Raw genomic sequence first — 12,553 nt, 5'->3', positions numbered from 1 at the left:
ATATACACACACACACACACAGAGTCCACTAAAACCCTTGCCTGTTATGCAAGCAAGGTTGTCTCATTGTATCCTTGCACTCTCTCACTTGTTTGTGTCATCCTGGAGCATCTTACCTCAATGTTTAAACCACACATTCTCTGGGCAGGGAATATTTCCTCACTATGTTTGTGGGCATTTTGAACAACCATTTAGTAAGACTGCAGCCTAAGAATTAGCAGACACAAAAAAAATAACAAGGAAAAAGATAGTAACTGTACAACAGGCTGGGGAACAACAAGCAGAAGCATTTTGGAATTGGGGAAGTGCTGTAGCAGGTCTAAATAGGACAGACCATCCATACATTTTTGTTTATTCTTTTATTTATCTACTGAGGCTACATGGAAATTATGCCTGCTAGTTGTAGCTGGTGGCTTGGAAGCTGAGCTTAGATATCCTGAACTGAAAAACAATAAATGGAAGGAAAAGCCATGGGAAGATAAAGCTTCCAGATTTAGAAGATGCAGAGAGGGGTGGTAAAAGTTCTGTGCATATAAGCTTTTGCTGAAGTCAGTAGAAGCTGATGTGTAACGAAAGTAAGAGGTCAGGGATTTATGATCAAGTTTAAAAGTTAGGAGTGAAGCCTGCAGCAGCACTGACATTTTGTTTCTAGTCAATATCATCATTTGAACAAAAACATACATTCTGAATGCATGATTTTAGCTGCAGCAATTAGATGTATGCCTTCTAAAAAGATAAGACTATTTATTAATGCTTTAATATAAGAACTTGAAAACATAAAGAATACTCAATGAATACTGCATAGACATCCTGTTAAACGAACCTTTTAGTTTGGTATCTAAAAGGTTACCAACTTCGGCACTAATAATTAGCTCACTGAGTCATGAATTCTTCAATGCTTAACAATATAACGAGGTACAGCTCTTGTTTAGAGGCAGCAAGTATTGCGAACTAGTAAATACTGGTTTATCAGTAGACCAGATCTACCTGTAGAGTTCATAGCTGAAAAAAGGATAGATGTAATTTCTATTCTCTTTTCTATGAGAAAACCGATGAACAACTAGATCATGTGCAGGAAACAGAAACCAGTCTCATAAATTCATTGTCCTGTCCCATGGATTAATAATGTCTGCTCTTTTTAAACACCTCTATTAATGCTATACTAAAGGACTCTCGCAATCAGAGCCCTTCAGATATACTACAAATATTTTCCAGTAGATAAGTTCAGAACAGTTATTAAACTTCAGAAATGTTGTCCTGATTCTGCACCATAGTAAAAAATGGGAACCTCCATTTACAAACGGGTGGCAAAGCTCACCAGCCCAAGTCATTCTCTTACCTTGAAGTCGTTGCATGACATTAGCAATATCTCTTGATCTTGCCACTAGTCGGGATGAGGCCATGACTTCTTTGCAGCGAGTCCACTTTCCGTAACAGAGGTCTCCCTCCAGGCCGCTGACGTCGGTGAGATGAGGATCTTTTAGGATTCAACCCTCTGCCCTGGCAGAGTGTGCCTGAGGCAGTCAGATGCCTCCAGTCTAATGCCAACCCTCACAGTGCCAGGGAACAATGCAGGCAAGCGACTTCAGTGCCTGAGAAAGAAAGAACAAGGCTTAGAGGAAACTTTTACCACCTCTGCAAACTAAAAAAGTCTGAGTCTTAACAGCTATTTTAACACATAAAGAGAGGTATGTTTTAGCCATAGAGTACACCCCAGCCAGAGACACAATTAATGCTGAAAGCTTGCTTGGCAATCATCAGTGGAATGAAGCTGCAAAAACAAATCATTAAAAACAATTGGCAATGCACCAGACATCAATGCTTTCCTGAGGATGCTTTTGGATGTTGTTTTAGAAATAACAATAATATTATACATAGTAAAAGTGATACTGTAATACTTCTTAATGTAAATAATATTAGGCGTAAAGGAGGGAAAAGTGAAAACACTTGTAAAATCCAAAATCTGTACAACTCTCATTCTATTTCACCGTGCTATGAAGGAGCACATAATAGTAACTTGTTGATCAGAATAATCCCTAACTCCACTGGACTATGTGCTCTAATCTGAAATATTGAGATTCATATACTTTATTATTAAATAAAATTGTATTTACATTCACTTTTCAAGTGTATAATGATGTATTTGGTGTCATTTAACATCAAAAGCTGTGAAGTAGAACTACTACATGAACTTGACATAATAAGATCTACGTGACTATAAATCTGGTGTAAAAAAAAAGATCAAATTAGATAATATTATCAATAACATCTTTTCTTCTAAGGAACAAGTACATGTTATGTATGTATGCAGCTGTTTCCCTGTTAAGGGAACTGAGTGTATAGCCACCAAGAATAATTTGATTCATACTGCACATCCCAAGTTCAAGATGATATACAGTTGATCAATATCACAAATATTAGTGGGTTTATTGGCACTGTGCACTTTCCTCTTTCCCTAGCCCTAAGGTCTGTCAGAGAATAGAGTCCTTCAACTTCAGACAGACAAGCCTTTAGGTCATACAGCTTTAGGCATGCTGAACTGTCCCAGAGGAGCTGTGTCAACATGTAAGGTCTGCCAGAGGAAATCGTATTTCAATATTTCCTTTTCTGAGCCTTCAAACCCTGCCTGACCCAAGGAACTCCCTGCTTTCCCTCTTACTGATGTTTTTATTGTATGTTTACCTTGTATTTTGGATACATAAGCACTGCTCAGGTCAGCAGACCAAAGCTGGCTTTAAATGAGTGGAGCTGAGGGAAGCACGCTTCCGATGGGTCATCACACAGGAAAAAGTAAAGTCCACCATGCGCACAAGCTACACTCTTGCATGCCATTGACAGACTGATACAAATACATGCTCCAGCCACATTACTGCTATTTTTGCATACATCTACACTTTACACAAGACATACAGATGCTCCTATCCCCACTCTCTTCCCATGCATGCCTCTCTTCTTCAGGGACCTCCTCCCTTCCATTCCCCTTCCCCACCTTCCAGGCTTTGCCCCTCTCATTCTCAGGGCACAGAGAGACTGTGCGTATCAGTCACCATCTCCAAAACATGGAAAGGCACCCTGGCAGCTAGGAAGCCTTACCCTTGCGACAGCTGGGGAGGAGAAGGTGCCACCAACACACCTCTCAGCTGCAACACTGACTGTGGCTGAGGGTCCTGTGGTGTGGCTGAATTGCCACACAGAACATTGGCAAGCACAGCTCTTCCACAGCCAACACCAAACAGTGCATGACGTGGTGGACAGGGAGCAAGAGGAGGTTTTCTACTGCTCATGCCCACATATGCCAGCTTGGTGACCTTTGCTTTCTTTGCCATAATTAAATGAAACATCAGGTTGCCTAACCCCATCCAACCCAGAAATATTTGTAACACAATGGGTTAACGAAGCCTTGTTTCTGCACGAGTGGCACTGCTAACATTTTGAGCAAGTGAGATACAGCAACTTTTAATAGCAAGCTGCTAAACTAATTGTTGGGCAGAGATAAGGGGTATTAAAAATGCCTTGTCTGACTGTTTTTTGGCTAAGAGCAGTAACAATATCAGAACACCAGCCCACTCACACTGTGACGGAGCTGGTGTAAATCAGCCGTGTGTGAGCAGATTTAGAGGAGCTGTGGAAGATGCTGATCCAACTCCAAGTTAAAAGCGTCTGGGAAATTGTAATGAAGATGTATGTTCAATCTACTCATACAGCAGGCTGAGTCACTGTGCAGCGATAAATGGCAGACTCGCAATTAATAATTTATCTAGCTGATATTAAATCATAAGCTACATAAGAAGAATCTGTGGTTCTAAATACGGCTCCTCATTCAAAAGCTCCTTTGCAAGCAGTGGGAATTAACTTATTTAAAGAAGGCACTAAGTTAGTACAGGTGGGAAGGAAAGATCCTTGTGTGCACAGCCACCTCCACAGGCAGAAAAAAAGCAGCTAAGACATCAGTGGAATAGATGAAACTAAGCTACACACACCCTTCTCACCTGTCTTCAGCCAACATCTAAAGCTCCAGAGAACAAGAAAAGCCTACAAGCACAGTCAGCTATTCAATGTAATGCAGAGAGAAATTTTTTTCTGTTTTCTACAAATAGTTAAAGCCTGCAACAAAAGCTTTTTCCTGCTGAAAGATTATGTTCCTCAGTTTTGTAAACATTAAGATCTTAATTAAATCTTAACTAAACATTTTCATAGCTGTTACACAAAATAAATAAATAGAATGACCTTTTCATTTCAGTGCCAGGCAAAAAGACATAACTCGGATGTGTTATCAAAATGCACAAGTTTTTTAAAAAGCGTATAGCTTAAATCTCATAAATCTTAGCCTGAAATAAACCTGAGGGACTGTATGAGCTATTCTGTGATTTAGCATTCAACAAGTGATTATTCATTATTACTAATTATTAATTTTTTGGTCTGAACATACAGGGAATGAATACACAAGAGTGAAATGGAACGGTTTTGCATGTAAATTGGATGGTTTTAATTACATTTGCCACTTATCTGGATTTAACGGATGAAGTTACACTGACAGTATTTTCTTATATTAATGTCCTGGTACTCTGTTTTTAGATGAAAAGAGGAAACATGAACTTGTCTCACATAAAACCCATTAGGTCTAGCAATCTGCTATAGTAATATACAGTTTACAGTTCTCTGGATTGTATCGTTTCTCTCTTCAAATGCCAGAAAAGTAGGATGTCTGTTCTATGGAAGAGACAAGAAAAATACTAGATTTATTACAGGCTAACTTTTCCAGGTTCCCAGTGTAATCCTTATTTTTTCATTATGCTTGGCAGTGCTTTGAGTTATCTGCAATTAAAAAAGAGAATATGTTTTCCTTTTATTGGTAAACCTAAAGTACCATTGGCAAGACCAGGTTGTATTTTATTTTTTAGTTCTTAAATTTTATAAAACAGACATGCCTGTCAGCAGCCCAGTTCCAGAAAACCAAAGGGACATCTGCTAGGTGCAGACAACATATGAGATGTGCAACAGTGGCTGAAGATAAACCTGACCAATAAAAGGATAAAAAATTCTCTGACTGTCCCTCATGTTTGCACAAATTGCAGATTGTCATTACACTGGGTTGATGCCACATATATCAGCGTGGCGATAATTGCTACTGATGTGAAAGCATGGTTGTACCAGGAAAGAGTTTTAGACTTCTACAATCTCCTATTATAGCAGCAATGGATAAAGAGACTTCAGACAAACAAGGATAAGCACTGATAAATAAGTAAAGGTATTGTTAAAAGCGAGAAATCGGCAGGTGGCAAGCAGCAAAAGGACTGTTTCTAATCTGGGACATATAAAAAGAGATAATTGAGAGGACAAAAGCCACAGAGTAATAAATTCAAGAAACTCCTGCAGCTAGAAGTCGTTTTCAGATGTTACATAGATACAAGAAATATAGTGGAATAACTAAAAGAACTATAGCACTGAACAGAATCTAAAGAATGACAGAAATAAGGTCAAGTGCTGGAGCGTCATTATATGTTAACAAAGAGGCAGACTTCCCTGGTAAGAAACAGTGGTACAGAACTGATCTAGTCAAAAAACACTTCCAGGAAAGAATTTCCAAGCACGGTTTACTGCTGTAGTGCTAGGGGTCCACTTTGACCCACAGGGTCTGCTTCTGAAATGTAGGTCTTGGAAGTGCTGCCAGAGTGATAGACACTGCTGGAATGGATGCAATTCTGTGAGATGGCAGCGATCCTCGTGTCAATCAGGAATAAATGATTCACAAAAAGGTAGGAACCAGAATTTTCTGGAAGTTATAACCGCATTTAAACATTAGACAATCACAGAACCAGCTATTTTAGGTTGGGCTTTAGTTAGTAGCAGGGTGGGATGGGGGAGGAAGGCAAAACAAATCATAGAAAATAGTTCTGACTAAGGAAGTGATTGATGTAGTCCACACTATTAGAAGAATAACACGAAGCACGTAAGCAGGTCAGGAGATTATCTAAAGAGACAGCACTTAAAAATAAGTAAAAGGGAAATCAGTTACAGAAGTCAACTAGACTGAAGAGCACAGGGTCTCCTCTGTGAAGCAGACCGGGAATTTCTTTAAGTCCAAGGTCCAGTAACTGTAGATCTATGCAAGGCAGAATAAAACTGCTCCAGGCATAATTGGAAAAGCTATCAGTCAGAAATAAGTGGGAAGAAATAAAGGATAAGAAGTGAACTGCTCTGCCATAGTTTATGCTCTCCACGGGGATGAAAAAAGACTTGCTGAAAGACCAGCTGGGTTAGACTAAGGAAGTGAAGAAAGCAAGCAAACAGTTCTTAGCTAGATAAGTAAAAAGGAAGTAGAAAATAAGATCAAGTGGAGATTAATTTGCCTCAGTTAGTATACTGATTTTTCCACTGAACTCAATCCTGATAGACAAAGGCACAACAGAAATGGAAACAGCACCATGTGAAATAAAATCAAAGTTAAAAGTGGAAAAACTTGATAAAATTAATCCCAGAATACTGAAAATTGTAGCTGATCGATTGAGAATCCATTTGTAAACTTACTTGAATAAATCTGTCAAGCTGCAAGTAATGCCTACTGGATATATCAAAATTAGGAGCTATGATGAAGAGGTGGGGTGGAGTGATCCAAATGGTTCTTATGCTATTTTCAAAGAAAATGCAGTACTTCCTCACTGCTCTTCCAAAATCCAAGCCAACAGAAGAGTACCCTTGCTAATTGTTACAGGTGGTCGAGGTACAAATCTCTAGCTGCTTGCTTAAACTCAGTGTAGCCCAAGTCAGTGCATACTGGAACTTGCCCAAGTCCAATGGGACACAACTGTGCACCACATAAGGTCATGGAAAATGCAATTTTGGCTCTGAAAGGTGTTTTTGATAGTTGAATCCCAGCACTGTCACTCTGTGCTTCCTTTCTCTACTGCATGGATTGCTTTTGAATAGAAAAAGGTGGAAGAAGCGACAGGTTATGACCTTTGACAAAGAACACTTTGAAACAGGAACAGTAAAACAAGATGTTCTCACTGATCATCCAACCCCAAACTGACTTATGTGCAGTAGTTACCTGAAGGTATTAAAATTTGTTTTTCTTGGGGAGCATGGGAAGGAAGAGAGAGACAAGTTTGGGTGCTTTCTGGAGGTCCAGATTATTTTGGTTCCTCTAGTCATTCTTCAGTATTACTTGGAGCTGAACAAAAGTTCTTCAGTTTGCAGAAGGTTGAGGGTTTGCAACAGCAATTTATTAATTTGGAAAATCCAAGTTAATTTGCATATTTGACATTCAAAACTGTGGCACATATGGCACACAGTTTATCTATATGCTTTATCTACAACTGTACTCTACTATTTAGAAATTAATTGTAGAACGCTAGCCATGCACACACCTATATATGTATTTACATCTCAGCAAGTGAACGTTTTATTTTTTACTTTTTATTAGGGTATGGGGTATGAACTCCAGGGGTATGAAACTCTGATTCTTGTCTTGAAAGCTGTAATTCCATTTGAACAGAAAATGCAAAATGTTCTAGGAGGAAATAGATGGCAAAGACTTGTCATTTTCTCTAAAAAATACCAGAAGGTGCATTGTTAGATATACTCAAAGAAAGCTCATTCACTGTATTTCTGATATGAAATGTTAAATACAGTGTATGCTACAGTTTAGTAATCCTACTATTGAAATTCTTCAGGAACATATTATAGTTTCTATAGATGTTGGTAATAGCAGGAGACTGGATCAGTAGCTCATAACCTTCTACAAACACAGGATATAATCCTTGCCTCAAAGAGCTTACTATGTGTACAGACAAAGACAGGCCAAGATTAAGATCAGAGGTCACAATATGCAAGCAAATAGGACAGAGTGAAGTTTGGCTATAATGCGTAAGCTGGTTAATGGTAGGAGAGCCACTGCTGATTTTTCTCTTTTAATGCTGATATGGCACCTAGGATTTCTGTGGCATAGTATTACCTATGGCAGAAGGCTCTTGCACAGATACATCTGTAGGAGAAATAAAAACAAAACAGACCACCAAAATAGAAACACTGAGGTATCTCAGGAAAGGGTGGGTCAAACCAAGTTTGAGAAGTTTGAGATAAGCAAGTAAGCATCAATCCTTTGGTATTTCTGCACATCTCCCAGGCAAGACAGCTTAGCTGAACTATAACTTGTGAGCAACGGGCAGATACAGCTGCCATATGAATGGAAAAGCAGAAACTCCTCTGTTTTCCCCATTAAATCTGTGCCTTTGAGTGAAACAAAAGCAAAAGTTCAGTTGCTTCAGAGGTATACTGCTACTATCATTTTTGTGACCTCTTAAGGAGACAGAAGAGCACTAAAGTTTTGTCACTAGCCATTGTAATGAGGAAGTATAGAAATAATTGTTTATGTTTGATGTATGTACTTTCCCAATAACTACAGTCACTACTTGAAAAAAACTGAACCACAACTGACTTCCTTTAGCAAAGCATAACTGAGCTGCGCTAATGTGGTGTCTGTCCAAAGGGTGAATATATGTCTATGTCTCTTGGGGACTGATCCACTGAAGCCCTGTAGACCCACAGCGATCACTCTCGCTGCACTGACCTTGAAAGTTCTCCAGGAATTCACACCTTGTTCAGTGCCTCACACAGCAAAATCCTCCTCAAGGCCAGGCACTCTTATTTTCTCCCCAAATGCATTTACATACTGAAGGGTGCTGCTCTTCTTTACCTGTGCTCCTCTGCTCTCTCTGACCCAGTATTAAAGCATAAGTTTGAGCAACATACTTGCTGTCAGGCTATGTAACTCAGGGCAGCTCTACTGCACAAGGAGATGCTCCTAAGGTCCCAAAGTACAAAAAAAAAAGAAAAATCCTTTGAGGATTCTTCTATTTAATAAAGAGAAAGTAATGCTGCATGAAGGTGTACAGTCATGATGAGATTTTTGTGTCTGCATTAAACGCAGCAGTCCAAATCACTACTGGCACTTCAGTTACTTAAAAATAAAATAAAATAAAATAAAATAAAATAAAATAAAGTCTCAAATCTGTGAAATTTATTTGGGTTCATCAGTTATTAATACCTATCCATTAGTATTCTGTACTCAGCAACGCAGAATTTCCATTGACAATTGTAATCTCTGAAGGTACTATTAAACAAACAACCAAATCACCCCAGACGCTATGAATGGGAATTAAATGAACATCTGGGAAATGGAGAGATTGTTACTTCTACTTTCACACCTAGCAAGAGTTTACAAAGATGAACACTGAATCACTCCAACATGCAGCACCACGTTCATTCTGGAGAGCTCCTTTTTCCAGGGGAAACTTTAGTGCTTTAAGGTCTATGCTAAACATCCCATATGACAATGGATATGGACTCCTACCAGGAAAAAAAAGTTAGTAACTCTACAGATTTTAACACTGTACCTCATAAACCAGTTTTGTCATGTCACTCAGACCACAGCACTTAGTACAACAAACAAAGCAAGCATTTCTGTTTACCTATTAAAATAACAGCACCCTGATATTCTCTGTCCAGTGGCAATATTTAACATAGCTCATCAGCATTTATAGCTTGGGATCTGGTTTTAGTGTTAAAGTGCACACAAGAATCACGAAAATAATTATCAGAGATCAGATAATCCATCAGTAGTACTACTACAGGAAAGTGTGTGCCTGTTAACAGTCTTTCAACAGGCTCCGAGCTTGAAAAGTGCTGGCAAGCAGCCAGAAACACCACATACTATTTCCCTAAGAGCCACATAGGTACAAATCCCTCACAGTGATGAGCACTGGAGTTTCCCTCAGCATCATGTAGGTGATTTACATAAGTAATTCCTCATCAGTTTGCAAAATCTGGTCTACTGTAGCAGATTACAGTTAGTCTTAAAAGCACTCTTCCCCAGCACGAACACGGTTGAAAATATGGTTGTCAGAATCCTAGTAACAACCTTGTCTGTTAGTATTTCAGCAGGTATCACCTCCGGGGAGTTACGACATATACCAGAGAACACATGGACTCTCGCATTATTGTTGTGGTGCACTTGTCTTTTTTGCACCATCACTGCAGGCAACCCAGCCTAAGATGGGCTTCTTGGAAGTGCATGGGAATACTCAGATCTTCCTTGAAGAACTACATTTTGGCCTGCAGCGTGTGACTGAGCATAAAACCGGGTATCGCCGCAACACACATGTGCACTCAGGGGGCGAACCACAGCCCCCCTCCGGGATTGTCTACCCCCGCACTCAGAAAGGGCAAAACCTCAAATCCACGCAGGAAAACGCACACTCCGCAATCACGGCAGCGAGTTCCGATTAATCTCAAGAGAGTTTGGCTCTGGGGAGGAGGCAGCGGCTGGAGGGGGGGTCACCCGGCAAAGGCTGCCCCATGGGGGGGTCCCTCCTTCCTGACCGCGATCCAGTGGCTCACCCTGGGCTCACCGAGGCGGCGGCCCCTGCTGAACGCCCGCAGCCCCGCGGGGGGGCCGCGCCGCGACTCTGGCACCCCCGGGCCCCGCGCCGCCACAGCCGCGCCTTACCTCTGACCGCCGCTCCGCGCCGTACCGCACTGCTCCGCGCCTCGGTGCGCCCGGCGCTACTCCCTGGTTACCGAGCACGCCACGCCACTACGCCGCACCGCCCTACCGGCCCGCGGCGGGGAAGCAGGTGCGGGGGGGTCGGAGAGGGCGGTGAGCGGGGCTGCGTGTACGGGCTGGACCGGGCCCGGCCGCGGCAGCGCTTCCCAGGCCGCGGCCGCCTCCCGGTTACAGCCCCCCCCGTGCCCCGGAGCCCGCTGTCCTTGCGATGCACCGTGGGGGGGCCCGCCGCGCCCCGCCCCACCGCGGCTGTAGCAAGGCCAGGGCGGCTTGTCCGGGAGCGGCTGCTTTGGCCGCTGTGCTCGGGAACCGGGGGATGAGACACCAGCCCCGGCCCCGAGCCTGAACACCCCCCGAACAGCGCTCTGGCGAGGAGCCAGAATACTTCTGAGAATGTATCGGGCTGTCGCTGCTAATTGCTATTACTAGTCGTACTACTGTTGTTATTGTTGCATTGCATAGCCTTCTGCAGGGCATTACCTTTAGCGTAGGCTCCAGAGCATCGTCGCGCACAAGGCAGGGAGCTGCACCAGCAAACTGGGACACCACCGGTACTTACATAACAGCAGCAGGACAGAAGGAGCCAGCAAAAGAGGGTCTGCCACTTCTGAGCTCAAAGCACGCTAGCCATGCAACAGTGTTTGTGCCACTGGAGTAAAATGCGATTCTGCCTCTTCAAAAGACATTTCACAATCCCTGGGACTTGGTTGTGCTTTTTTCCCCCTTTTTATTGTTACAATTAAGGCTAGCTTCATACGAGAGACAGAAGGATATTTTTCTGCTTAAGGGATTGCTCATCTCTGGTCTTTATCACTGGGAAAAAAAAACCACTCATATAGAGCAGAAGTTGGGAGAAACGGTGCCAATATACCCCTTGCTTTTCATCTTTTCTGGCAGTGCTGCAGTGATTCTACAACATTAGCATGCAGGGTGTTTACTGGGTGGATGGATGAAATCTGAGTTAGGCAGCAATGATTACTCAGCATCATCCCTTCCTTTAGCGCTAGTCATGTTCACATTGGGGCTACCCTTCTGACAGGAACGCTTACATTTGTGTCGCCTATCCTGACACAACACACAGTTACGGATCACACACTTGGAGCCAAGATACCGTGTGGAAGAATCAGACACACTAGAAGGATTCTTGTGAAACTGAGGTGTACGTATCTAGGTCACCTCCAGCCATCCACGAAAATTCTCTCTTCATGACAATGAGTGTAGACAGGCATATTGAACCTGAAATTTTCTCCTCCTGAGAGTTGTGGGGGTTTTGTTTTGGGTTGGGGTTGGTTTGTTTGTTTCGGTTTGCTTTTTGTTTGGTTGGGGTTTTATTTGTTTGTTTTGTTATTTGGCTGTTTTTGTTGTTTTGTTTGTAGTTTGGGTTTGGGTTTTTTTGTTTGGTTGGTTGGGTTTTTTGTGTCAGAGAACTGCAAAGCCTTTTCCATTCAATGCTTTCCTACCTTTGTTTGTCCTCCATCTTCGTCGTACCCCATGCCTGTTGCAATATCAAAGATGGCAAAGGAAGTAGATGCTGACACGCCTCTGAGTTTCCCCTTTCCACACAGATATTTTTGGTGAAGAAATTCCTCACTTTGCTGTCTCTTTCAGAAAATGCCGTTTTATTTTAACTTTCTAGGTTAAGAATATGAGTATTAACTTCAGAGGGAACATCTTCACTAAAAAAGCTTAGACTTCATATAGTAATACTACTATTATTTGAAGCAATTCAGCAAATAAAAGTACTTGCTAGAGTAAGCTTCATTCTTTAAATTGCAGCACTGTAGGCTGCACTGCATGTTTTAAATGTGCACCTAAAATGATTGAGGTATATTCTGCCTATCAGTTATAGCAGGAAGCCACAGAAACTGTACTGATTTCTGTACAGCTGTTTTAAGTTTAATATGAAGAAAATAAGATGTGGCTTTTTAAAATCTCTTCCTCTTTGTAGATTACACGAGAATATAATGGCGCTCTAGTTCATCCTATTTG

The 12,553-nt window shown here is 41.6% G+C and overlaps 1 protein-coding gene across 12 annotated transcripts in view; it reads right to left on the bottom strand.

Annotated features, from left to right (window-relative positions):
* SYNE1 (spectrin repeat containing nuclear envelope protein 1) overlaps positions 1–11,111 on the bottom strand; it is a 296,964-nt gene extending 285,853 nt beyond the window's left edge. For all 12 annotated transcript variants that reach the window (XM_030498895.1, XM_030498904.1, XM_030498900.1 and 9 more), the window contains exons 1-2: positions 11,045–11,111; positions 1,340–1,592 (exon numbers count right to left, since the gene is read on the bottom strand). In XM_030498895.1, the coding sequence (XP_030354755.1) occupies positions 1,340–1,403 (64 nt within the window). In that variant the 5' untranslated portion in view covers positions 1,404–1,592; positions 11,045–11,111. The remainder of the gene's footprint in view (positions 1–1,339; positions 1,593–11,044) is intronic.
* Positions 11,112–12,553: the final 1,442 nt, after the last annotated feature.

The sequence above is a fragment of the Strigops habroptila genome, chromosome 10 (genome assembly GCF_004027225.2).
Source record: "Strigops habroptila isolate Jane chromosome 10, bStrHab1.2.pri, whole genome shotgun sequence".
Taxonomy (NCBI): Eukaryota; Metazoa; Chordata; class Aves; order Psittaciformes; family Psittacidae; genus Strigops; species Strigops habroptila.
Note: the sequence above shows the minus strand (reverse complement) of the source record. Positions and strands in the feature narration are given on the sequence as shown.